This window comes from Eulemur rufifrons, chromosome 17, assembly GCF_041146395.1.
Source record: "Eulemur rufifrons isolate Redbay chromosome 17, OSU_ERuf_1, whole genome shotgun sequence".
Taxonomy (NCBI): Eukaryota; Metazoa; Chordata; class Mammalia; order Primates; family Lemuridae; genus Eulemur; species Eulemur rufifrons.
Window position 1 is genome coordinate 59,837,146 of NC_090999.1, and position 27,664 is coordinate 59,864,809.

At 37.8% G+C, this 27,664-nt stretch overlaps 1 protein-coding gene across 26 annotated transcripts in view; it reads right to left on the reverse strand.

The window, feature by feature from the left end:
* The window catches only part of MEF2C (myocyte enhancer factor 2C), a 165,931-nt gene that overhangs the window by 25,366 nt on the left and 112,901 nt on the right, over positions 1-27,664 (reverse strand). For 18 of the 26 annotated variants that reach the window (XM_069492533.1, XM_069492525.1, XM_069492522.1 and 15 more), the window contains 3 exons: positions 15,261-15,404; positions 7,239-7,425; positions 5,083-5,130 (listed from right to left, as the gene is read on the reverse strand). In XM_069492533.1, coding sequence (XP_069348634.1) covers positions 5,083-5,130; positions 7,239-7,425; positions 15,261-15,404 — 379 coding nt within the window. Of the gene's footprint in view, positions 1-5,082; positions 5,131-7,238; positions 7,426-15,063; positions 15,202-15,260; positions 15,405-27,664 lie in introns of all 26 variants that reach the window. The other 8 variants (XM_069492542.1, XM_069492541.1, XM_069492540.1 and 5 more) reach the window with 3 other exon arrangements.

Here is a 27,664-nt window from a genome sequence, read left to right on the forward strand (position 1 = left end):
AATTAGTTTTCTTTTTTGAGAGCAATCAGATATCTTTCTCCCTTTCTTGAATATTGCTATCTGAATTTGTGTTTTGTTAGGCAACAAAAATGCAAAGTTGTTAATGTCAGTCTTTTTAGACTAAATTTTAAACCACTTCACCGATATTTTAAATCATCGAGTAAGAATTACAGAGAAGTCTTTAGCGGATAAGAAAGGCAGCCAAGAAATTTTTGATAAGTATTCTCAAAAACAAATAGTTGTAAAACAATGGTACTGGTACAGAAAAATGAACCATTGTATGATCTTTCCTGTTCCCACTTAGTTTTATTTTGTCATATGCTAAATTTTTCTGTTTCAATGTTAGCTGAATTATAAAAAATCATATAAGTCTTATGATTGATTATATGATCACAAAACACTACAGGTAAATGAGTTGTAAAGATATCAGTGTCTTATCCCATTTGAGTACTCAGTTTAAAGGTGCTAAGTCATGACCCAAGGTCTTGCTAGGTGGAGTCTTTCCAGACTCTGAAAACCAGGTCTCCCTATTCACTGCTCAGTATTTATCCATAGCAGCACACTGTCACCATCAGTCTTCATGTATTTAGCTGACATAAATTAAGCATTCCAGAAGTGACAATGCTTGACAACCAAATGCATAAAATAGTAAACAATTAACAATCAAAATAAGGAAACAGCTGTTGGTTTCTTTTTATATAAAATTATATCTAATTTGCAATAAATGCCAATTAAAATTATTAACCAATATACATAAATCTCCTTGCCTTATTGTCAAATAGCTATGTAGATTGTAAAATTCTCTTAAATTTTCAAAGGGATTCCTAAAGACTTTTCTTTTTTCCTTTCTTTTTCCATTCTCAACCATAAATCAGTAAATCCCTGAGCATACTGGTCCTTTCTACTCAATAAAAGGCAACCCTATTATCAAAGTGAAAACAAAGGGTACTAACAGGACAGTGAATAATCCAACACAAGGCATTGCTATGCTAATGGTTATTTCCATTAAATCTAATGATTACAAAAACTCAACTGAACTTGATCTTATAATCGTCAATAACCACTCAGATTAGCATCTTAAAAGCTTTAATGTATAGAGATATGACAAAATGTAATTTTAAAAGCAGTGACTTTTCATTTTGGTTGTTGAGAGGAAAGGATTAAGTAGTGGATGGATAACTGTCAACTGAAACCTAGAAACATCACTATTACTAATGTATTATAATGACTTGCTGTGTATTTCTCTCATACCAAGAGTACAACCCCATCCTGTTACTTTTTTATTACCTTTTGGTTTCATCTTTAAAATTATTTCAATTTAAGTGATGATAAAAGGTTCATTGTTTTAAGAGGTGATTTGTGATGGTCTGAGATGTCAACCCACATTTCATTAACTGCTATATGTCAGCTCTTTAGGTTTTCTGTTAAGAATATTAGAGAAGTTGGTAAAAGTTTGCTTTAAATGGTGTTCAGCCATTTAATCAAATAGTTAATTAAACATCCATTGTATACTGTGCCCCAAGAATACATTATTTTTGTGAATTACACATCAAAGGTATATATCTTTCTGAGTTTAAAAATTACATAATTTATTTGAAATGTTCTTCCTGCTTTACATTGACACTATTAAAACTTTATATCTAGAAGACCAACTTTTCCCTTATTCAACTAACATTTACTGAGTATCTGCTGTGTGCTAACTCTTATGCATTAAGCTGGGAATACAAACTGAAGAAGACACAGTTTGCGCCCAGAGAGCTGAGTGTCCAAAGAGAGATGTGTCCAGACGTTGCAATCACAGTGCAATGAGAGATGTAAAGCCAGCACAGGCTGCCATGTGAGCACAGAGAGAGGGGCATAACTCCTCTGAAAGAGTCAGGAAAGGATTTCCTGAATGGCCGAACTAAATTTGGAGGGCTGACCAAGAGTGCTCAGTAGCATGAAGCAGGGGAGAGAAAGGAGTGCTAGGAACACACAGGTAGGGGCAAGCGGCCTTGACGTGGTTTGGGAAGTGGCAGCACAGTGTAGTGTAGCAGCACACAGAAAGTGTAGCACACACTCTGGAGCCAGACTGCTTGGGTTCTACTTTGGGAAATTACTTAATCTCCCTGTGCCTTAGTTTCCCCATCTGTAGAAAGGGTGTGATGTGAACATCTACTTTAAGGGACTGTTATGAGAATGAATGAGTTACTTTTTGTAAAGCACATGGTAAGAGCAATTTAAATGTTTGCTGTTCGTGGAGTTGGAGTGCAGGGTTCTTGATGGCAGTGGCAGAAAAGGAGAAGGTTAAGGCTGCAAGGTAGGGATGAGCAAGAGATAAGAGGCTCATGGTTAATTCAGAAAGAGCTGGGAAGCCATGGTTGGATTTTCGGCATGTGAGTGATGACCTACAATTAGTTTAAGATTTGAGAAAGACCTATTAGTCGTGTGAAGACTGGAGCAGGATGCAATGTGAAGCAGGGAGATGAATTAGGAGGCTCTAGAAATAGTCCTGGAGTGTTGGTGTGAGTCTGAGCCAGGGCAGTGGGATGGGAATGGAGAGAGAGGGGGTAGATCTAGGAAACACTGTGGAGGCAGAGTTGGTAAGACTTGGTGACTCACTGGAGGATGTGAAGAGGGAGAGGGATGGCTCGGGGACCAGACAGGAAAGATGCTACACTTTATGATCAAGCTGAGCTGAAAAAGAGAATGCTTACCTTTTTGGTCTTTTGGTTTTCACCAGGCACACAATGAATGTTAAGTTTACTTCCTTTCCTCATGAGACAATCCCCTTCTTACAAGTTGAAATGACTTGATTTTGAAAAAAACCACAAAGGCTAAAAAGTATTTAACTTGACTGCAATCTTGCCACTTGGCCTCAGAGTTTCTACCTTTATCTGAAACCTTGAATTTCAATGATAATATTCAAAATTTGGAAGAAATCTTTTGGCCATTTTGCTTTAGTTTTCTTTTCTTAAATGCAGAGACATTCTGGCTGGCTCGTTTCCCCCTGGTGTTATGTGATTCTCTGACATCAGCTTAGATATATTCAGCTTCGACATATGATACTGGCCAGCATGAGAAAGAAGGGGAAGATGGCTGAGTTTATGAGCAGGACATGACAGCTAAGCTCAAGACTAAGTGGCATCTGCAACAGGTGTTCCTTGGAACCAGAGTTAGTGAGGGCTTCCCCTATTTTTAGACAGTGCGTAAGCAACTCTTTCACAACTGTTATCAAAGTTGTGTAAAAACTACATGCTCATGGCTACAAGATACAGTCAAGATATAATATTTATTATCATCAGGGTGGGACATTTGAGTGTCTTCCTTTTGTTTCCTTCTATTTCTGAATTAGAAGATTCTCCTGACTTTGGCAAAGGTCCTGAGATAACAGGATGACTTTGCTAAGCTCTGTGAGATTTTGTTAGTTCACTGATGCTAGAGGCTATACGTGGCAAACTTTTATGCATGTAAGATTGAGTGTCTTCTCTATCCCTGTGGAGGACCATTAAACTTAGCAGACTGTCAGGGAATTGGCAATGACAGCATAAGTGAACAACCAAACACTTTTTATTTTCAATACAGGACTCTAAAGTATTCTAGAAATTAGGCAGTTACCGGAAGCCACTTCCATCAAAGCTGAGTAACCCATGTTTTCCTCTACATTTTTGTTTTTTTACTACTTCTAATGACTTTCAGAACTACTACTAGTTGTTCCCATAATAGCAAGCAAACTGGTGCAGTGAGATAGTGGACAAAACATCCTAACATCTAAATCATTTTCTTTACATCTTGGTCCTTGTGAATACCCAATTCTTAGTCCCCACCCTACCATTCTCTCTAACCACAGTGTTTGGCAGAGACTTGAATCCAAGAAATTTTGGTCTGGATTTGATCTGGTTCTCTAATTTTGAGGCTACAAACCACAAAGTATTTTCTGAGGGGGGAAAAAAATGAGCCTTTCATTTCAGTGTCCAGCAAAATACTGCGTTAAGTTTACTTACTAATTTGACTCTACCTAATTTTTAAAAGATACATAAAAGAGGAAGCCAGTGCTATTCACCCTGTTTGTTAATTCACTGCATAGTTCTAAGACTTTTTCTTCACTACTCACTGAATTAGTGAAGCAACAACATCAGAAGTGAGAAGCACTACCCCAAAATGGATATATTTATAAAAATGTTTTGTTATAACAATTTTCTTTATCTTCTTTCTTATAATTAGAAAGCTATTATATTTGACCCTGGCAAAACATTTTAATTAGGCTCTCCATGGATATTTCAATAAACTTGAATTTTTTTTTGACATTTCAAACATAACCTTGTGCCATTCATGCCTGCCTCCTACTATTTTAAATGTATAGCATGTTCCAGCTGCAGAAATTACCATGGTTACTTGTCATGCCAATAGTGAACTGCAACTGGCATTTAAAAGTATTGTGCTGTCTTGCCTCTGCATTAAAAATGACACCAATATCTTAATAATCACAATATTAAGAATTAATATGGAACCCAGAGAAATGTGACTATGAGACAGTTGGTCACAGCGTGGGAAGTTCTTAAGAGCTGAAATATATTTAAGGGTCTTTTTTGGGTTATATTATATTTATGTTCTCTAAGAACTCATATGCCAAATGTGGTTTTGTTTTATTGTTGAATGATTATAGTCTCATTCTCTCCTTTTCTTTATGTACTCTCCTTTAGAAATGCACAGGAGTTCAGTTCTTCTTTGGGTGGAAGGGGATTTACATTTGACGTGAAATGATTTAAGATAACAGAGAACATAAAAAGTATGGCTTGCTGAAGGCACTCTTGTGTCCAGGGATGGTAGCTAGGATTAAGCTGATTTGATCCAAGCCCTCAATTTTCTGCTGACCAGTTGAAGTTTTATTAAGGAAGGTTCTAGTTAATAAATGGTTTTCTTCTAAGTTACTCTTTAACCACTCCTGTTTCAGGAAAGTGCTTTAGAAATTCTTGGGGTCATTTTTCCATGCCTCTCACAGACCTCTCAACTTTATTTGTTCAAAAGACTTTGTCCTGCAAATCACCTAGTAGAAGAACTCTGAACAATGGTACATACTGCAGTACAGAAGTCTGTGCTTACCTGCACTGGTGCCTGCACCGGATGTGAGGTCTCCACCCATCAGACCACCTATGGATTAAAGAGGAAGATCAAAAGGAGAAAGGCTAAAGGCCCATAGAACAGAACACTTTACCTTTAGCAACCTCAGTATTTTGTCCTCTCCCAATAGTCATAAACTTGTAAAGTACTACCCAAGTCAGATGGCTGACATTTGTTTTATTGTGACATGCTGTGCTCAAACGTTAAAAATACATTCAATCACTGACATTTTGCAGAATCTTTTTTCTAAGAAAGATTACATTTTAAAAATCCAGTCTTTGAATGGTCTCTGCATTTTTATTATTTCCAAGTCTAGGTTTTTCCTAAGCACATGTTTTATAGATAGTAAAAAAAAAGAATAAGGTCTACTCTGTGTTCAGATAATCACACATTTGATGTTTAGTTCTTTGTAAATATATTTTATACTATTAATTCTGTGCAAGGTCATTGCCCAGAATTTTGATCATTTTAGGACTCTACCCATATTTACTACTCGAATCTTACTGACTGAAACCATAAAATAAGTTTTCACTAGCCACAAATTTAGAAGCATAGGCATATTTATTACTAACTTAACAAAGTATGTTAAAACTTGGCAATGTTTATTTATGGCAGTTGAGATGCTTCAGTAAGATATTGAATATAACAATTACTTTTAGTTTTTAAGAAATCAGATTTGGCCAAAAGAATAATAGTGAGAATATCATCTAGATTTTCTAATTGCTTCTAAGTGATACTCTATAATTACTAGTTAGTTCAGGTTTTGGAATTAAAAGAAAATGTTCATTATAATTTAAGCAAATGTTTATTATTTCCAATCAAATAGTATTTTGGAAATAAAGTATCAGAATTTTAAAACGTTAGCATGAGTTTATCAAATAGGACATTCAACTCCATATGAGTATGATCTGAAAGGGATACATATGATTATTGAAAATTCATATGAAAAATTTCAAATATAGTCAAAAGGCAAGAGAATGGCACAATGAAGTCCCTTGTACACGTTTCCCATACTCAAGATTTATGAAGATTTTTTATTTGAGTGATAATAATTGTATTTTCTATGTAAAGTTTCTGTACTAAAAAAGTAATACATATTTAGTATCTAATTATAAAGCAGATATGCAGTTATTCTAAAGGGTAAATTCCTCCATGAATAAACTGCTTTTAATACAGTTTATGTGGGCCTAAGATATATTAAAAATTTCCTGTGGAGTACTTTCTTAAAAATAAAATGTAAATATATAACTGCTGTATGTGATTTAGAAATATAATTATTTTTAATACTGCTTTTGGAAATATAAAGGAATGGTTTAGTTATATTCAATACCCATTGACTTAGTTCCTACTGTGAGCTTGGCAAATCAAGAGGACATTCTTCCCTTCAAGTTTCTTTAAATCCAGTGGAGAAATAGATACATATTCCATACAGTTCATCACAATGTATTTTGCTTGATCTAAGTACTAAGAACGGTTGAGCTTTTTCTGAGCAAGAATTTCTTTTCTCTGGGACACTGTGAATTGAACAACAGTAAGGCTCTCTTAGAAGTGTAGAGACAAATTTGTGGCAGATGTACATGTGTTTATGATGTGCTCTTAACTTCATTTCTGACTTAGCTTTGTTTTTATTTCACATGTTTTATAAATTACACTATCCTATCCTATTTCCTTTCCACCTCTGTGGAATAAGTTACTCTATAAATAAATGAAAAGCCACCAAAGTAATAAATAACTAAATGGGATAAATGGTATCAGAGAACACAGGGGAAGTTTTTACAGAAGAGGTGATATGTCCCTAGGAGGAAGGGGGAAATGGCATTTTAGGCAGGGGAGCACAGAACCAAAAATGTGGAGATGGGATGTTTGACTTGTTTGAGAGTATGTGGTTAGGACACAGCCACAGAAGGAGGTAAGTGATAGGCTGAAAAGATACATTGCAGAGTATGAAAGATTTTGAAAGATATGCTAAAGGGTTTAGGCTTTATCATGTAGAAGACCTAGCAGGGGGTGGATGTTAAGCAGTGCAGGAATATAAATGGAAAACCCGGAAAACATTTTGTAGATAAAACAGCCTTGGCTTTTACCAAAAGTGGTTCCTTCCAAGGATCTGTTAATATTACATCCTTAGGAGAACATACCTGTGTTACCTGCACTTGGAGGTCGATGTGTTACACCAGGAGACATGCTATTCCTCTGCAGAGAAGGGTGGGCCAGTGGCAAAAGGTTGGGGTTTCCCAGTGAGCTGACAGGGTTGCTGTACACCAAGCTGTTGTGGCTGGACACTGGGATGGAGACCGGCATCTCAAAGTTGGGAGGTGGAACAGCCTGCAGGAACAGAAAATGAAACAAACCAAAACAAACATGGGTAAAAGCAAAGAATAGTAACAGAAGCTCTCAAGTGCAGACAGCCTGTACTTTTCGAAGAAAAATTCCAAATTCCAAACTGCTTGGTGTCTAGAAGACCATTAAGAAAAGCTCTCAAGATGTTCAGATCATAAATTGGTTTCTTTAATGTGCTTAGAACTCTTTCCTTGAAACTATTAAAAAACGTTTCGCTTTTGTTTAAGACAAAGCCCCATTTCATTAGACTCCATTGTCTTTGAATTCCATTCTATTAAGTAATAATTGTTCATTTGTGATATCTGAATCTGGTGCCAGAAATGACTGCAAGATCAAAGGTACATGATTGTGATGACTTCACAGAGAAAAAGGAGGATTAAAATGCAAACTAGAGCCTTTGGTTTAATTGCTTATTGAAGCATATTTATGCAGAAGTCTAATGATATAAAATCATCTGCAGGCAAGTGAATAGAACATATACCTTAATTATTATTTTTAAAAGTCTGCCTTTTAAAAGTAACTCTAATGATAATAGGCATTTTTAAGATACAGGATTCAATAGAGCATGTATCATTCAATAATTCACATTTTTTTACAGATGTCTATAACAGTTTTATTTATAATCATCAATAATTCACATTTTAAAGTGATAGTTCATAAAATATGTTATGCTTCACATTTTAGTATATACTGTCACTGACAAATGGCAAGACCTGTATCTCAATTGAGAGAGTTGGCAAATACTTAGTGAACTGAATCTGCGTGGATGTCTAATTAGAGCAATTCAGGTCTCAATTATTGATTTTTTGGTATTTGGCAATTTAAGTAAAATCATGTTTATGTTTCTGCTCACACTAACTAGATGATCACAGTTGTAACTACCCTTCCTTTTTTGTTGCTGTTTTTAGCATTACAAATAAAAATGCTGTTTGAATATAACGCCAGACGACTTACAGAGTCGGAGCATACAGCATTCTTAATATAAAAAAGATATATGTGAAACAGGATTTCAATAAGGTATTCCCTCAAGGGTTCTCAATAAGTCATTGTGCAAGTTTAAATGCATATGTGCATGTGGCTTGGTTTTCTTTTTAATTTGTTTGTTTACTATTTTTTTCCTCTACTGCTAAGATCAACTTTCTGTTCCTGTTGATTGGCTGGCCTGCACCACACCTCATGCTCTGTGATACTTCTGTGTTCATCTTGGTGATGATTACAATGCTATTCTTTTATGTTTATGCTCCCTTATTCTTTATTTCCCCTTTTTCTTTTCTTCCATGTTCTAGACATGTCCATATTGGCAAGAGCAAATTTTCATAACTTTTTTCTTTGATATGTTTTTGATTCTTCATTGTTTTAGAGGCAAATAAAAATATTCAAGTGACATATTAACACGGTCATTCTTTACCAGGGGTTAACAGTTGTAAACAGGGTAACAGAAAACAATTTGTGGTTAAACACCACAACATAATGGAATATAAATGTTTGATAAGACATGAAAGAATGAATATATCCTCAAATTTCCAGACCCTTTTTAAACAACAAAAAAATATTAGCGTATGCTGTAAAGTAAATAAAATATTGTAGTTCTTCATTAAAAGGCCAAATAATTACTCTAGCATACCTAAGGAAACAAAGTAAAGTGATTGTACTAGGTGTTCTCCATTTGCCTCACCCAGATCTGCCCTCCATCCTTTCCACTCTGCTCCACTCCCAGGAGCTGCCCCTCCAGACTGGACCAGCCGGGCTCACGAGGCTTCCCTTGCCCTCTGGCTCGTGACTGGCCAGTGGAGGATGCATGAGAGTGGGAGGGGAGAGAGGTTGGTGTACTTTTTACAGTAGCGTCCTCCTTGCTGGGCCACGGGCTGGTTGAGGGTACATTCCTCTAGTGAAGGCCATGTCTCTTTCTGGGTTGCTCTCCCCTAAAGACGTAAGTCCTGCTGTGCTCTGGTACTGTCTCCCTCCACTCACTGCTTCAGACCCAGAGGTGGTAACAGCATCTAGGTTGCAAACCCTAACGTACTTCAGTATTTTCTCGGATTCCCTTAACTCCACCCATCTGTAAACAGTCCTTTCAATAAACTCTCTTCAATCACCCTTTCGAGTTTGCCATCTGTTTCCTGTTGCAACCTTGGGCCCTAATAGTAACTCTCTAGATCTAGGGGAGCGGTACTCTACAGGGGTGGGTCTATCTCCTTATCGAGCATTTTGGAAATTTGTTGGACTGTCTTTGGCTGCACAGTGACTGGGGGATGTGGCTACCACCCTCGGTCCAGCACCACCACCTCCTGCCTGGATCACTGCAGTCACATCCTTCCCGATTCTGTCCCTGCTTTCCTTCTTTTTATTTTCAACCCAGCAAACAGACTGATCCTTTAAAAGCCCAAGTCATGACAACACTCCTCTGCTCAAAATCCTGTGAAAGCTCCCATCTTACTCAGAGTAAATGCCCAGCTTCTTCCATTGGTCCACAAGGCCTTGTAAGTCCCCAGCTTTTGCCAACCTCCATTGCCTCATCTTCTCTCACTCTCTGCCTTCCTCCCTCATTCTCACCTCATTTCCACAGCAAACTCCATCACCTCCTTCAAGTGTCTGCTCGCAATCTGGCTTTCTCTTGGAAGCCCACCCTCATCACTCTGTTTGATCCTGCAACCTGGCCTGCCCCCTGCCCACCTCCTGGTCTCTTTCCCCTGCTCTTCTTTCTCCTGTTTATAAAATCAATTATGATGTTGGTCAAATAACGTCCCCTTTTATCAAGGTACTCAAGCTCTTTTGCTATAAGGCAACACAAAGCCTACTCTACCTTTTATTATATGAATTGACACTATACTAATAGAAAAATATAAGCTTAGCATTTACTATATATTATTTATTGAATAAGAACAGTACTGTATAATTTACAAACATAATGTGATTTAACCCTTTCAACACCTCTTCATTGTAGGTCTAATTCTTCCCTTTATAAATTGGTGAGATTAAGTCAGTAGCCCAAGGTCACCTCACCAGTGACAGAGTCTGTTGCTTTTGCTACTAAATCACTGTGCAACACAGGATAAGTTTCTGGACAGAAATAAAATATTCCAGTTGGAACTCATACTGTTAAGTGAATGAGGGCTGGATATTAGAAGCTTAGTATTTGTGGGCCACATAAATAATAAACTAGATGGGGTTTCATAGAATGTGGGTGAGCATCCACGTTACAATGACTGAGGTCTTAGGCAAAAAGAAACCTTAAATACTCCCCTCTTCCATATTTATTTAGGGTTAGTATCTTCAAGCTATCTTTTGGTTACAAATGTTTTAATTTGTATTCATGGTTACTACTTATAAATGTTTAACTATTACTAGTACCTAAGGATCAGCTACAAAACTCTATCTTCTCTAATGTTCTACAGAATGTTGACTGTGTCTCATTAGAGAACAAAGCCCATTCCCCCTCACCCCCGGGGCGATTATATGCACACCCAAAATAAAGAGGATTATTAATAATTATGTACTGAGTTCTGAACCATCCTAACAACCAGTTCAGTGAAAGTCTCTCTACTCCTTCCTTCCTCTATTATCCCCAAGAATTAATTATTTAGTTTCCAGAATTCTAGACCATAAACAATTTGACGATTACTATAAAACACATTTGTGCTTGGCTAAACAGCAGCCAAATATAATTAGGTTATCAGAGTATACTTCAAAAATGCAGAATTTATAAAATATGCCAACATCCTTTGTATTCTGTTTACCTTCTGCTTTGTTTCCTTATCAGTATCAGGAACTACCTAAAATAATTTTGAAAGTGAATTATAAGCTTAAAAATGACCACATTGAGAAGATATTTTAGAGAATCAGAAGAATAGTAGCCTTTCTGTCAGAAAGCTCAGTTGCAGTCCTGGTTATGTAATAAATTGCCATTTAACCAGGCAGGTCATTTAATCTCCCTTGACCTCAATTTCCTTATCTGAGGGGAGAAATGGTTGTATCCATAAAGAGACCAAGCTGCTCTAAACATATAACATACATATAAACACTTCCAAGGAACTGGCACTATTCTTTTTCTTCTTGACTTTTCAAAATTAAAAAACGTAAAAGCATCTACATATAAAAAATATTTTATCTAAAAAATGAAAACGCAAAAGTAGTTAAAAACTCCAAACTTGTAAAGATCTCAGAGCCAGCCTCCGAATTTTAAGAACACTCAAGACAGGAAGAAGGAAGGAACTTGGGATGATCAAATAAAGTGCTCTCAGCAGAACTGCCTATATAATTCACAGGGCCCAGGGCAAAATGAAAACGTGGGGCCCCCTGTTTAAAACAGTGGCAGCAGAGAACCAACAGCAGCCCTGTGAGAGCGGGGCCAGGTCAAATGCCCATGAAGCTGGTCCTGGCTTTGAGAGATACAGACATGATAGCTAAAAAGCTTTTAGTTTTTATCCCTGAACAAAGTGATCATGGTTGAAGTGAGTCATCATTGTCGGAAAGGTATCTGAACTCTTATCCAACACCCATTATTTTTCCAAATTTATCACAAGGAAAAGTCCAATAAAAAAATCAAATAAAATATTTTTAATAAAATATTTTTAGTTAATGGGGCTTCTTTTATTTAATGTCACTGACTGATCTGAATCCTCCTTTTTTTAAAAAATTTTGGCCACTAATGACACCCTTAAATTTTGATCAACCATTACCAGCTACTGGGCCCTGGTAGAGAAAAAAAAGATCACACAACTCTGATGGCTCCTGCCTACCAACTGCTGATATCTAAATGTCCTCAAGGCTACCTGTCAAATCTAGCATGTGCTTGCTCATGTCCTCTCCATCTCCATTTCCTCACAATGCCCAAACTTTCATCATTCTCGGTCCTCTTTCAAGCACGTGCTTCCCTCTTCCCCAATATCTACAGAAGCAAAATTAACTATAAAAAAATAGGTTATTATGTGGTTACCCACTCAACTTCACGCTACCTACCTACCACCTTAGCTACTCCTGTGTCCGTCTGAAACTCCATCCTGTTTAGATTTCATCCTTCTCCCCATTTCTTGAGAAGCTTTGACATTTTATCTCCACTGTACCTAGATGTTCAATCTTTTCCTTCCTCCAAGCATTCCTCCTCTGCATATAAATAATCTCAAGTGCTTTTCATTTTAATTTCTCCCTTGATGCTAATTACAGCATTTTTTCTTTCTTTTCACAGTCCGTTATTTTGAAGAAAATATATACTGTTTCTTTCCACTTCCTCCCTTCCCCTCTCAACCAACTTGCACCCGCCTCTCATTCATTCAGCCCATTTCCTAACTCCTGGTTCCTCAAATGGAGATGTTTTTTCTTGCTGTGAAGCCCAGCATGAACCGTGGCTAACTCAGCCTGAGGAAATGCTGGTCGACATGATTCCAAGTCACCCATGAATTATTTCATGTAATTGAGGAATATGGGCATAAATTACATTATACCAACAGGTGACTGCAATATTAAATTTTCTATTTTAAAAGGGAAACTCTTCTAACTGGGTCTTTGAAATAGAAAAACAGTCTTGTAATGTTTTTAAAGAGGTGGAGACACTCTCTACACACAAAGGGCAGAGTGTCCTTGCCCTGCTGTAAATGTTTTAGCAGCTGTGGAAACTTTCAACAAAATTCACTTCCAGCAACTGAGAGCAATGTGCAAAAACTGAGCTTTTCATCGGGGAGACTGAAGCACTTACTAAAGAGATGAAGACTCCGTGGTACAGGCAGAGGCTGTGTGGCTCCTCACAGCTCTGCCCGTAAACTCTAATGTGGTTTTTCAGCCACTGCCACATACCACTGCACCTCTTAAGAAATCATGTATCTTGATTTTGAACTCTACATGACAGGAGTGCATCGAGGTGTGCATCACATCTCTTTCTCCCCGAGGTGCAGAGGAAATGATCCGATATGCATTCCCCTAGAACTCTGGGGGTTAAAGCTCCACCTATATTTAGAATCACCTCCATCAAGGTGATCAGCAGTACTGCATATATATGCCCTTTTCCCAGCTGTACAGAGGATTCTTGCTACCTGACACATCTAAGGTGCTTTGCTTTAAAAACCTACATTCACGGACCTTTGTACACAGCAGCTCCATGCTAGTGTATTATATAGCAAGAGAAACTCAGGCTGTAAGAACTGAAAATTGTCTCAGAGGAGCTGTTTCTTTCCTTCTGGGCAAAATAAAAATCTCAATGAATATTTGACCATTTAAAAATTCTGGGCATAGGAAGTATACATCGCTGCATGTGATAGGAAATACTTCATCTGATGAAGTGCCCACTGTGATGTGCTGCACGTAGCACTCCGTTTTATGCCACCTTTAAGAATTTGCAGCACTTAGCTTTCTTTCATGATACAGTGGATTCATAATTCTGATTCAATAAAAGCTCTACTGCTATTATTTCATTTAACAAAAGAAGCAGACATGTATTTGTGAGGATAGAAATTTTAACACGCATACATTTTGTAAATAAGTTGTAAAGTGTTCCATTTAATTCAATACAGGTTGAGAGTGGACCTACTACGGTGAAGCATTGATTTACCTCGAGAGTACAGTTGTGAATTTGGTCTAGAGTTTTTGTCCTCAAATATCTACATTTGTGATCACTAAAATATATTTTCACTGCAGTCTCCCTCAATCCTCAGGTTTAGGCTGTTTTACTAACTTACAAAAAATGTACTTTCTGGAAAAGGAATCGGTTACCGACTAAGTTTGTATACAATGAGGGTTCAGGCACTAACATTAGTTATTCAGAAAGCATGTGACCCTTGAGTTTCATCCCTTACTTCCAGAAAATTAACAGCATTTGATTGATGACAGAATATAATAATGATAAAAGGCATGTACTTTTCCCCTCTATATGTGGGCAAACAAAATAATACATGCAGAGTTATTTCTCTTAAATATCTGGCAAGGCATATGATTGAGTGTTAGAAATTTTTTTGACTTGGTTAAGACAAAATTTAGCCAAATGTTAAAGCATGGAAAATGTTGGTGTAGGCAAAGCGGATAATATTCTGATAAAGCTTTAAAATCACCCCAGCACACAAACATGTTGAAATCTTACCATTAGGTTTCATGCAGTCTGTTCCCTGCAGCGAGCATTAGCTTTAACCCTTCAGTGCTATTGTTGAATTTCACGTGTAGGGAAGAGGGGCTGGAGTTTTATTCAGAAATCAGCTTTTATTTAGGCGATGACTGTCAGTTTACATGAAAGAACCGCAGTTCCACTTGTGTAGCCGGTCTCAGCACACGATAGATATATATGCACGTATATGTATTTTATAGCAAATCCTCAAACTTGCTCGGAAGGAGATTCTAGTGTTTGATTCGTGTATGGTGATTTGTGTGAACTGTGCGCTTAAAAGATTGTGTAAATTCAGGGTGTGTCTCTTCCTCCTGTGAACTGTTTCTCTCTCAGAAGGAACTGTGCGATGGCAACGCTTTCAGAGCACATAATGTTGGCATCGCTCAGGGTTTGTTTTCTACATGAACTGCGCGTGGGATGAGATGGCTATTGCATCCGACTTTCCAAAGCGTCTTAGAGACAGCCATCACTGAGAGGGTTAAGGTAGGTTACCGCAGCAGTTATCAGCAGACCAGCCATCTACCTTTGGTACTTACAGGAATTTTATGACTCTTGATCATATTATCAAATTCTTCATTAATTTTTTTGTATTTTTCTTCAGTGCGTGGGGTGAGTGCATAAGAGGAGTCGGGATCGGGGCTTTCACAGCCTTTGTTTTCTTTCTTGTTCAATGCCTGCCAGGTTCAGAGAAATATCAAGAGTAAAACAAATGAAAGGTGTTGCGAGTACTTACACACAATCTTTGCCTGCTGATCATTAGATCAATATCTTCATTAATTTTCCTGTACTTGTCCTCAGACTCAGGGCTGTGACCTACTGAATCGTCCGCATCGGGATCTGGGCTGTCACAGCCGTTAAGGCCTTTCTTTCTCAACGTCTGAAATACATAATTTGGAAAGTTCAAACCTAGACAAAGGCTGTAAGAGACATTCAGGGGCATTACAGAAGTTCAAGCTGTCCAGTATTTCAGGTTATTACATATGCTTTACTGCACCAGGGAAAAGAAACCACAGATAGAAACCGTGACTCATTTCAATAGAGTGCTCGTCGCCAGCTTAAAAAAATAAAAGGGCAATCTTCCTTTGGAAACCTAAATTCAGTCAATGAACAAAGAGGGTATGAGGGCTAACGTTCCGCCATACAGAATCCACGTGTTTCAAATATCTCGTGAGAGACCATGACAGCAGAATACAAGCAAGGTGGCAGATTGCAACACTCCATCTTCCCACAGAAAAAATTAGAAGTCAGGACATTACACAACGATTTCAGAATCTGTGATGATGACAAAAGCAGAAATGTTGGAAACAGATCCCTAGTTTGAATTTAAAATAATGGTTGGCACTAATGGTGTCCTGCCCGGAGCCTCTACTTCTGATGCACCTGACAGCATCAAAAGAGAACCCGGCTAGTATTCTCACAAGGCATCGACTAATGATGTTCAGACACTGCGCTCATATGCACTGTGTGTTAGAGTTCTACATATGTGAGAATTTGTATTGAAATTTATAATATTGGGAAGTTATCTTCCTATTGAAAGAATCGTCAAAACAGCTCAGCTTAGGGCTTCATTATCAGGAGCTGAGAAAGGAAGCCAAGGAACACTGAAAATAGGTAACCAAGTCAATAACTACCAAACTAGCAAAAGTTCCTCCTGGTTTTTCAGCTGAGTAGGAATCACCCTGAGACTGTCTTCTGACACATGAAAGTGAAACGTCAGTGCCTTATCTTGAACCTCCTGTCTCCTGGATGTAGGTCTGGTCTAGTCTTAGCTGTCACAGAAGGATAAATACTAATGTAACATGGTAACAGAAAAAGTATGAGTCAGGAGTCCCGAGTTTTACTTTCTTTTTTTTTAAAACTGATGGTTGTCAACTTAATTGTATACAATTCGATTTACAGAGATAATGTTATATGTTTTTAGAGATCATAAAACTTCTGATTAATCACACATCTTGCCATGTTAATTATTAATAGACCAGCAACAATACTGAATTTTTCTGGTACTAGCCAAGATCTGTTATAAAGAGATGCGTACCTAAGTGTCTCTCGTTAATAGAAAGTTCAGCAGAGCTCATCTTTATTAAAGACAGAATTCACATACAAATAAAGCAAAAGCTGTGACATCAAGCTAAGGAATTCAAAGCTGAGATAACACTCCATCTTTAATTCATGCAATTGGGGAAAATAAATAAAACAACATGAGTTAAAAACGGGGTGTCAGTCTTAAAAATGTAAACTCCTTGGTTCTTATCAATGTGTAACAAATGTAACCTTATTTAAAATTAGCTTCTGAGGCACTGAAGATTTTTACTTAAAATCAAAAATCAAGAAAGCTACCATTTCTAATATATCTATGATGCATTGAGGCTCTGTAAATATTTATTAATATTATAGTGGTATAATATAACAAATAAACATATGGTTACAGCTTATTATGTGGTAAAATGTTTGAATATTAAAATGAATATTTTGACACAAGATGATAAAATATACATTTACAATCTTGGGGAATTTATAATTGGTGGGGCCACCTGTCCCCCGTCATGAATCTACAATCATCATTTTTCACCCAGAATAAGTACTCTTAGAGGGTTTCTACAGTAATACTATAAAAGACATCACAATGCATTAGAATAATAATTTTATTTACTAACTTAAATTTCTGTGTTTTAAACTCCTTTGTTAGCATTATCGCAACCACAAGAACATTCTTCTGAGTGATAACTATTGTATTATGATGCTTTTCTGCTTTGATCTCTACGTATCCTTGAGCTTTTAAGAATAATTTATGAGTGTCTTGCATCATATTCCACATATTTTTCATAAGAATTCGTTTTTGTAGAGGAAAAAATAGGTAAGATCAAGAAAATACTATCTGATATTTTTCAAAAGTTATCTACCTATATTTCTGCAAGCCATGTTGAGAATATTCTTATATAAACCTTTAAGTTAAAGTCTTACATAATGTTGATTTATAGTCTTGTCTAGGCAGTAGATTTTTCAATGTGCATCGGAGTCTTTTATCCAATACATTTTATTGTAAAAATTATAGTTGTTTTGATATGCAGATTTCTGACAACAGAACGCAAGGGTTAGGAGAAGCCTATCAACTGTCATTACAATCCATCTGGCACATACATGTGTGCTAAATATTCTTACAAAGCTTTCAGGGGGTAGATATTGTGTCGGGTTTATAAAAATTCAAACATCAATTACACTGTATTGAAAGATCTCCACAAATATTAACTCATTATCTCTCACAAGTCTTCTATGAACAGTTTAGGTGAACCTTGCACCAGGTCTCAGACCAACATTGCCAAGCACATACATGTGCCTCCTGCCTGGGGGCAATGTGGAGCCCACCTGTCCCCGGCCCCACCTTTCCCACAGTTGTGAAATGAGGGATGCAGCCCAGTCTCTCCCACTCATATGTCACTACAGCACTAGATTGGATACTGCAGCACATTTTAAAAATTTTGGCTGTGGAAAAATTTTAAGCATGAAAATATGGTTGAAATACTGATACTTCTTAGATGTCAAATTTTAGTCAAGAAGGAAAGAGCCTAGTGGTCAATAAAACACTTATCAGTTTACGGAGTAAAAAACCAATTAGGTCAACAACTCACTTTGTACCTGAAGAATTATATAAACTATTAAGCAAACAAAGCAAGTGGCATGAAGTCACAAAGGAAACAGCAGTGATGAGGTGGCTCATTTTCTCCAATAAATTCTTCTCGTATCTGACTACATTATCTTGCTATGAATATCACCAGTATTTAAGTAATGATGCAAGTTAAATTGTGTTATTTAAAAAAGAGCATTTTGAGACATAGAAACTCAAAACTCGAAGAGCAAATTAAAATTGAGTTCCAAATTCCCATAATCACATAACCAGAAAGAACATTGAAAAAATTGCTCAAAAATATTATCCTCAGCTGAGTGCTTGTATAACACATTTCTGCCAAGAACAAATGATTACGGTGGAATTATAAAGCTCTGAAAATGGAAGTGATGGCACAAACTTGAATACCATAGTGTGAATGTGGAACTATAAGAGCAGTTTTATCTTTATTATATTAAGAATCTAGAGCTGTTTAATGATAACAAAAGAATTACTGTTTGATTCAGCCAAATCTGTCTTTATCACAGTAATGAATAGCCGATATAAACTAAAGGCCTTGCTAAATGGGATAAATAAGCATTATTCCTTCAGGCCTTTTACTAGCAAAATCAAAACCTCTGCTGTTGGCCTTTGAAAGATTCTCTGATGTTTTACAAGTGTCATTGGTCAGGTAATGTAGGCACTTAATTTGTTATCCTCTTATAGAGGCTAGAAGTCCTATATATCCTGTCTTTCAGCTGGCTGACTACCTTTTTGAAAAGATTTATGCTGTATGTCAAGATAAGGCAAGAGATCTACTGAAACCACCGGCTTCTCTTACTATGAATCTAAAGAAACTCTTCCCGCAGAGAACTCTGCAAATCTGGAGTGAGCCTGAATACCGAAGGCAGCTTCCACGTGAGAGTGACACTTTTGGGGTAGATCAATTGACTGCAGAGGCTTCTGGGATATTTTCTCAAGGCAGCGATTGTCATACTGTGAGCTGAGAACAGCCGTTTCCCAGAGAAGTAATTAGATTGACAGAAGGTGACATACTCCATACAATAGATGGGAAAAGGAGTCCAGACAGGTAAGCCAAAAACCACGTGGAATCTCTCCTCCCAGACATGTGGACATATGGACCCCCGCATTATTACATTTGTTCATCGGAAAAACTTGAAATATGTACAAACTGATGATGATAGGTGACAGGTGCTTCAAAAATTCTAATGAAATAGATGTAGGGGAACAGATTCTATTTTGTTCTGAAAGGAATTTAAATGAAAAAGAATGCCACATGGAGCTCTCATTTCTTGTCTTAAGCATTATGTTATCAACTCGAAAATCCTTTTCCTATACAATGGTTAAAACTGATTTTCCCTTCTCAATTACCATATTTTTAATTTAAAAAAATTTCCCCTTTTCTTTCTTTAAAAAATTATTTCTTGCTAGTAAAAAGAAATAACTAAGTTATTAACCTTTTACAACTATATGAAGCTATGTATTTTATATTAATACTATTTAAGTAAAATTCAGCTTCTTTTTGGAGAACCAACATCACAGATTAAAAGACTTCAACCACTCAATTTCTTCCCATGCCTGCAATCTCAATCCTCAAGAATATATATTTTCACCATCATTCTTGTGCCTACCCATTGTACAGCAGAAATGTCAAATCCCTTTGTGAAAAACCCAAAATTACCCCTATTAACCTTTTTAAAATCCAAATAATGGCCCTTTCTTGCATAGCTAGTATAACCCTTACTTCAGAGGGTTGATGTGTCAAGAACACATGTAGGAATTATTACCATTAGTTGCATGAATGTCGTGTTCGCACAAAAGCCAAGGAAAAAAGACATCAACTTATAAAAGGTAGTTTCCTTTCCTCTGATCCCGAATCTTTTTTTTTTTTTTTTGCTTGTCGTTCACAGCTTTATGAAGATAACTGTCTACTCTTAACAAGCTGAATAATCTTTAGAAAGTAGTAAATCCACATAGGAATAGGAAGTGCAGTGGAAATGGATACTGCCTATAAATGGAGCTTCTGAGGGTATTTCTTTCTTTTTTCATTTTTTTTGAGGCAGAGTCTCACTCTGTCACTGGGTTAGAGTGCTGTGGCGTCAGCTTAGCTCACAGCAATCTCAAACTCCTGGGCTCAAGCAATCCTCCTGCCTCAGCCTCCCCAGTAGCTGGGACTACAGGCATGCGCCACCGTGCCCGGCTCATTTTTTCTATGTATTTTTAGCTGTCCATATAATTTATTTGTATTTTTAGTAGAGACGGGGTCTCGCTCTTGCTCAGGCTGGTCTCGAACTCCTAGAGCTCAAACGATCCGCCCACCTCGGCCTCCCAAGTGCTAGGATTACAGGCGTGAGCCACCGCGCCCGGCCAGCTGAGGGTATTTCTTAATGTGCTCCCTTATTGGTGTGCTGGTCTTCATGCCACTGCTACTTCTTGAGCCTTTAGTACTTGGGAAGTGGCTACCCAGAGGACTGTGTCCAGTGACTTATTTCATTTAAAATTTATTCAGTAAACAATTATCAAAACCCCACCATGTGCCAAATACTGTTTTGTGCAACTCTTTATTTAGAGAAGCAGCCAATACAAATTCCAACTAAAAAGCTCTGAACTGATCTATAATATTATATGATTTTTTTTTTTTTTTTGGTGATTTCTAGCACATATCACTTAGGCTGGGGGAAGATTAGGTGCCAGGAAATTTCTCCATAGGTTTTAAAAATCAAAACTGTAAGCATTTTAGGTATTATCTCTCCCTGTAGCATCATAGTTCTTTTTCTTTGTTCTTATTCTAGAAATGAAAAGACACATTAAAATACTCTGAATTTAGTGCAATCAGCAGGTAGACTTTAATTAGACAAGCAAATCACACCAGATAGAGAGTATGAAAAAATTAAATTTTATCAAAAATTATTCATTTATGATAAAAATTTTAATAAAAAATTGAAAATATAAAACCTTAACAGCACGGTATTCCTCTAGGTTATTTAGTAACACTTGTTCTAACCATACACTAACGCCTACTGGGGAAAAGATGGAAAGAGCTAGAGATTTTCATTGTTTTTGTTTTATACCTTTCCTCAAAAGACAGTATTGGAGTTGAAATTTTTTCCACTGAATAGTTTCTCATCTTCAAATAATGGAAACAAAAGACACACTTTGAAAGACTCTTAATGTCTTTCAACATAAGAAAACATCTACGAACTAACTGTCTCCTAGTAGCCACAAATTATTTCAAATAAACGTTTAGATGTGATAGTTCATATAATTGTTGGTACTCTTGTCTGGACGAGACCACCAAGGATCACCGGGTCCTTCCTCCTGGCCTCCAGGAGGTGAGGAATAATGGTGCACAAACAACATGCTTTTTGTACCTCATGTCTTTGTTCAAGCTCATCTGCCCCTCCTTCAAAGTAGAGCTGACATAACATCCCCTTTCCTTAGATTTCTCTGATCACCTTGGCTGAATTAATTTCTCCCTCTTTTATGCACTCATTTTGTTCTATACATTTTTCTATTATAGTCTTAACTACATATTATTGATCATTTATGTGTTTGTCTCCTCTGCTAGATTGAGAGGTCTTTAACAAAATGCTTTCCTTTATTCACTTTGCAATTTCCCAATAGAGAAGTCTGACCTACCCTCTGTAGGTGCTCAATAAATGCTAGCAGAATGAAAGGAACGCATTTCCACTTCAATGTTGATGTATGCAGAGGTTTCTCCACTGTGTGTCTCTGGTTGGAGGCTAAGATGGTAGGGAGATCCGACCCCTTGATACATATTTACTAACTGCTACTACGTGTCAGGTGTTGTCTGGTCCTCTGGATGCAGATACTTTCTCTCAATATATGATTAAGATAATTTGTTTGTATGTTTTTCTTCCTGCTTCCATGAGCCCATGGAGGTTACAGATCGTTTACTAGTCATCCTGTATCACCAGAACTTAGTACACAGCCTGGCAAGTGGTAGGGGCTTAAAAAAGGTTTGTGGCATTAATAACAGACGAATGGATGAACAGAATAGAAAAGAATGCTTAAATGTTGGAGGGAGAAACATTAGTCTCAGCACAGCATTTTTGCAATTGCAATTTCTCTTTTTGCCATTTCATACTACTATTTCACATTATGTTAAAACTCAGTATTTTATTCTTTCTAAGGAACTGTCACAATTTGCTATTTTTTTTTTGAAATATACAGCTTTGAATTTAGAAACAGTGCGGTATAGGCATCATTTGTACTACATATGAAACTGATTACAACTCCTGAGTTTTATATCATTGAATGCTTAAAAACTGGGGTATTGGTCGAAACATGGAGCCTCAGGAAAACTGAGCATTCAAAGAAATCTTTAAAGCAAGGAAGTCATAAGCATATAATCTCAGTGTTCAAAAGGGCAGCAGGAAAGAGGGCACAGAATTCAGCATGAAAGGAGAAAAAAGGGAGTGGTATTGTAGGCAGAATGTAAAGGTTAGAAAAGGAAAAACAGAAACTTTGTAGGAAAGAGCATGGGGAAACTTTTGTGAATGTGAGTCAGATACTATAAATTTGAAATAATCATGTTTTAAAATTCTTGGGCAAAGTTCATCTTTTTTTCCCCATTCTTGGATGCTAATCTACTGCTCCACTATTCTCCTGGGCTTTGACATTGGTCTTATTCTGGGCCAACCTTTGCCTGCGGGAATTCATGGAAAATCAGGGTGATTCTAGGGCCAATCAGATGATTCAGGCTTCCGCAGGATAGGTCAGTGGTTTGGTGTTTTAATATTCCACTAGACCTCTCCTGGAACATGGACAAGGCATGCATCATGAGGCCGGCTAGAATGGGACTGAGTTGGGGAAGTCTGGCACACATTAGCCATGAAACACTCCCTGACATCCTGAATCCAGGAGAGATCTGAAGTGAAATACTAAAGCACATACAAGGATTGAAATGCATGATGATATTCACAGACAATCCTAATAATCTCTACAATGCAATTTAAGAAAATAAAGGCTAGAATACAAAGGATCAAACTGCAGGTGATTTTGAGAAATGGGCGATGTTAGTGATTTCTTAAATAAGGAAGGAAAAGACAAGACAGAACTTTTAAACAAAGGTTGAGAAAGAGAGAGGAATAAATTAACAAAGATCAGGAAGCAGGTTTTTTTAAAGTATAAAATGTAAATGTAACTTCACATACCAACCTTTTTAGACTATGGCATTTTACTTGCAAATGGGTTACAGGGACAAAAAAGCTAAATCTTGAGACACAGATGCTTTGAAAATAATATGTTGGAGCATCCTTTATAAACCATTGATAACTTATTTTAACAAAAGAAGACGTGTATGTTATCTCGGGTAATTAGAGAAAGGCCAAATCATTATTTTTGCTTCCGTGTAGGCTCTCACCTAGTTATAAAAGCCTTTTTATTCAACTGGAGTAAATGTGTGCATGGTTAGTCATGTGACATGTGAGTTGCTTACATTCTGCCCTGTCTTCACCCGTCAGCTCAGGGCTACCTTTTGCAGTCACCACGCTTCCTCATTTCTACAGGATTTCCCATGGGCTCTTCTACTACATCACTTCTTTCCCCACCTGATTCCAGCCTACCCCTCCATCCACTTGTGCCCCATCCTTCCCCTCCTGGCATTGTTACTATCCAGTTGTTTAAGCCAAAACCCCAGAAATCATCCCTGATTCTATCATGTCTTAACTCAACTATGATTACTCTATTTGGTTTCACATCCTTGGTCCATTTGTTTTCCGTTTTCCACCTTTCAGTTAATCTTTCTCCATACTCTGGCAAGATCTAACTAAAATGCAAATCGAATTGTGTAGTGACACTACACCTTTCTCTTTACAGACCACCATGGCTCCAACAGCCATACCCACTTGGCTCACACAACAAACCCTCCACCTGCCTCTCAAGCCTCATTTCCTCTCTTCTCCAGCATTCTGTGGTTTGGCCAAGGGGGAACTTCATATCATTTGCCAGGTCAGGTATGTCCTTTAAAGACACTGCTTGATGTCATTCATTCCTGTCTGGAATATCTTATTCACTCCTCCTCTCTGTTACACCAACCTTGGTCATGGCAGGACACCCATTACCCAATGCAATCACTTGTTCCGTGAAGTTTTTCCTAAATTTTATAGGCCCTTAGGTACTCCCTTCTCTGTACTTCTATAAACCTTGATCTTTTCTTTTTTTATATGTGGTATATTATATTATAATTTACCTTTCAACATATCTGCTTCACCATCAGAGAGCAAGTTTTATGAGGAGTGGTCCCTAACAGAGGGCTTGGTTAACATATGTGGGCTCAATCTAAGTTCTCAGTAACTGTTCACAGGATAAGTGAATAAGCAAACAAACGTGACAGTCATGATTTCTAACAGTGACAGGCTAATTGAAATGAGTTGGGTGGTCTCCTAAGGTGACAGTGTTATTTATTTGTTTTAATAAGATTATAATATCAAAATGCAAGGAACCTACAAGTTCTGGTAGGTTAAAGAAATCTCAGCAATGACTTCCCAATTGCTGCACAGGATGTATCCCTGTGGGAGCTGAGGGAACAGTGGAGGTGACACAGACTATAATATCTCAGGTGCAAATGCTTGGATTTCTGTGTGTTTAGATCTGCTCAGAGTCCTGGGCACGATCGGCTATTCTTTTCCAGCTCCCAAGCCTTTTGTGCCTGCTGCTGCTCTAATAAACATTTTGAGAACCAAATATATTGCAGGAGACATAGTTGTGCATTCTGTTCTCTATTTTTAGATTTCCACCCCCTAAAACAAGGATATTGCCCTTGATAGACTTTAAAGAATCTCTCTTAGTTGGGGTCTGTAGTTTATCACCAGCTTTTCAGAAAAGCAGAGAATACACAGAGCTTTCTGTAAGGCAATAAAAAATACAGATTTGAGGTTAGCAACTGATTGACTTGTGTCTTGACAATTTTGATCATACCTGAGAACCCGAGATACCCAAATCCTCATTTCTGAGCTAGCCAGGGACTCCTGAGATGAAGGTTAAATTGTTTGCTTTCTAAAACCCATCTACCCCTCCCCCAGCCCCAGCGTCTGCCTGCCCGAAGAGAAGTAAAGAGCTCTAATGGGCTTGACACTGGCCCACTTCTCTCCTGGGCTGGCCCTTGTCCTGGGGAACATTCTTGATGGGGTTTTCATGTCTTAAGTCACAGGACCAACATGCACCAATAACAGATTTCAATCTGGGACGGTGCCAAAAATACTTCGCCAAGTTCTTTTCTATTCCTCAATTTCTTAAATGGCAGGTAGAGGAATTTTCACGGACCAATTCTGGATTGTGAACACAGATTTCATTTATAGCATACTCAACTTCTTCCCCCCATAATACCTGACATTCAAACCTTGTTTCTAATTGGTTTGTTTCTCTTTTTAATAAACCAGCCTGCTCTTCAATGAGTGGCAATAAGCCATTCTCTATTGAAACTTTTCACTTTGGTTTTGGTTATTCTACAGTGATCTAACAGCAATGATGGGAGATGGTCTCTCATACGCCACCTCCAAGTTAGTACGCCCTGTGGAGACTCACCTGGATGTTAATTCTGAGGGTTCTGCCTGAGCCTGTGACATGCCATCTGAGAGACTGGTATTGACAGCTGTTAGCACATACTGCTCAGTACTCACATTGCTCTGCCATGTGAGGGAAACGAGGTATCAGGACTGCAGAGCATCACTTGGATTGTGTGCAGACAATATGTAAGTCACAGCCACTGTGGCTGCCAGGGGAGAGAAGAGTCTCAATGTATTAGAACGAAGCTCCACAAGAGCAGAATCTTGGTCTTTTTCACCTCTGTATCCACAGCAACTTGAATGTGCCCAGCACATGGATGACACTCAATAAATATTGTTAATAAAAGAATAATGGAATCCAAGGCTGACGCGACAGAGGTATTTATTTAAAATGGAATTACAATGGGATCTGCAAAAACATAGCAGTTACTAGGTTTGTAACCAGGATACATGCTGCTTTTACCCCTAGCAACACTCACCCCTTCACCCCACCATCCCACATCCTCATATATATGAATTTGAATTATAAAAGGAAAAAAATAGAGTGGACTAGAGAGTTAGTGGAATTAACGTGTCTCTTTTATGCTTCCCTAGAACTTTGTAATTGACATTTATTTCATATCGTTGCGATCTGTTTTCTTTTTATCTCATTTTCTAGACTAAAGATTCTTGCAGACAGGAAGTCTCTTGAGGGCCTCTGTCCTTGGCAACCAGCACAGTATCTGACTGTAGAGTGTGGCAACAAATCAGTTAGCTCTTCTGGACATGTGTCCTACAGGAGGATACTGCTAGGGACAGCCTGACAACATGCAATAAAGAGGCTCAGACAGACTAAGCACAAGCTGGTGGCCAGGAATCCAAGCTTTCCCACCTGCAATGCTGAACCTCTCTCCTTTTAGTCAGGTTTGTTAGGCCTTTCAAAGGCTAGCAGCCTTCGTCTCTAGCCTTACGTGTATTACTTGTCTCTTTTGATGTAAAATCTCATCTCTCCTGGGACTTGGTGAATGCAGTATTAATGTTTTCATCTTATTGATTGATACGTTGGCAAACTTTGTGTTTAACAGAGAGCATGCAAGATGTAATAGGTGGATGGTCACTGGTCAGGGGCCAGGCCAGCTAAATCAGGAAGCAGAACACCATGGGGCTTCCTCAGACCTGGTCTATGGCCCGGTAACCAGGACGCACTCACTAGTGAACAAAAGGCCAGAAAGGCTGGCTGGAAGCCAGGGATGTGGGGAAAGGCTCCTAGCAGTTTCCAGGTTTGAAGAGTTGACCTAGACATGTTATCAACTGGTCAGGGAACAAACCTCTATCTACCCACAGGGATATCAGACATTAAGGAAGTTCCACGGACTGAATCTGTAAAATACACAGCAGTAAACTTAAAATGCCCCTTATTCTTTTCCTGCAAATAAGTTTATATTGGTTTTCTACCTCTTATCTCTCCCATCACATTGTAAACTACTTGTAGAGAAGGACAGAGTCTAACCCATTTATACTCTATATCTGTTATTACCACACACCCAAGATGTGCCTTGGTAATAAGTAGTGGATTTTATGTTCAATTGCTTTCAGTAGGTGTCCAGTGAAAGAAAGTATGATAGCTCTTTTTTTTTTTTAATGATCAAGGAGCTTTAGGAAAACAAAAGGTGCTTAAAAATAAATGTGCTTCAAAAGTGTCAGGCAGTTGCTCAGTCTCAGATCTCTTCTTAAGGCTTTTGCTGCGTTTACCAAACACACCAACATCATCCGAGTCGCTTTCTTTATTTAAACTTCTGCTCCTTGCAGTCTTATCACAGTTCTTCATGCTGCACGGCCACTGTGTGCCTGCCTCTGTGTCCACCACAGACTGCGCTCCCCGAGGGCAGGGCTGTGTCTCTCATCTGGGTATCCCTAGGAACTAGCAGAGCGCTGGGCCCTTCAAATTTCATACATTAATGTGAATTTTGGATTCATTAATTACAAGCCTTTTATTTACTTCCTTAA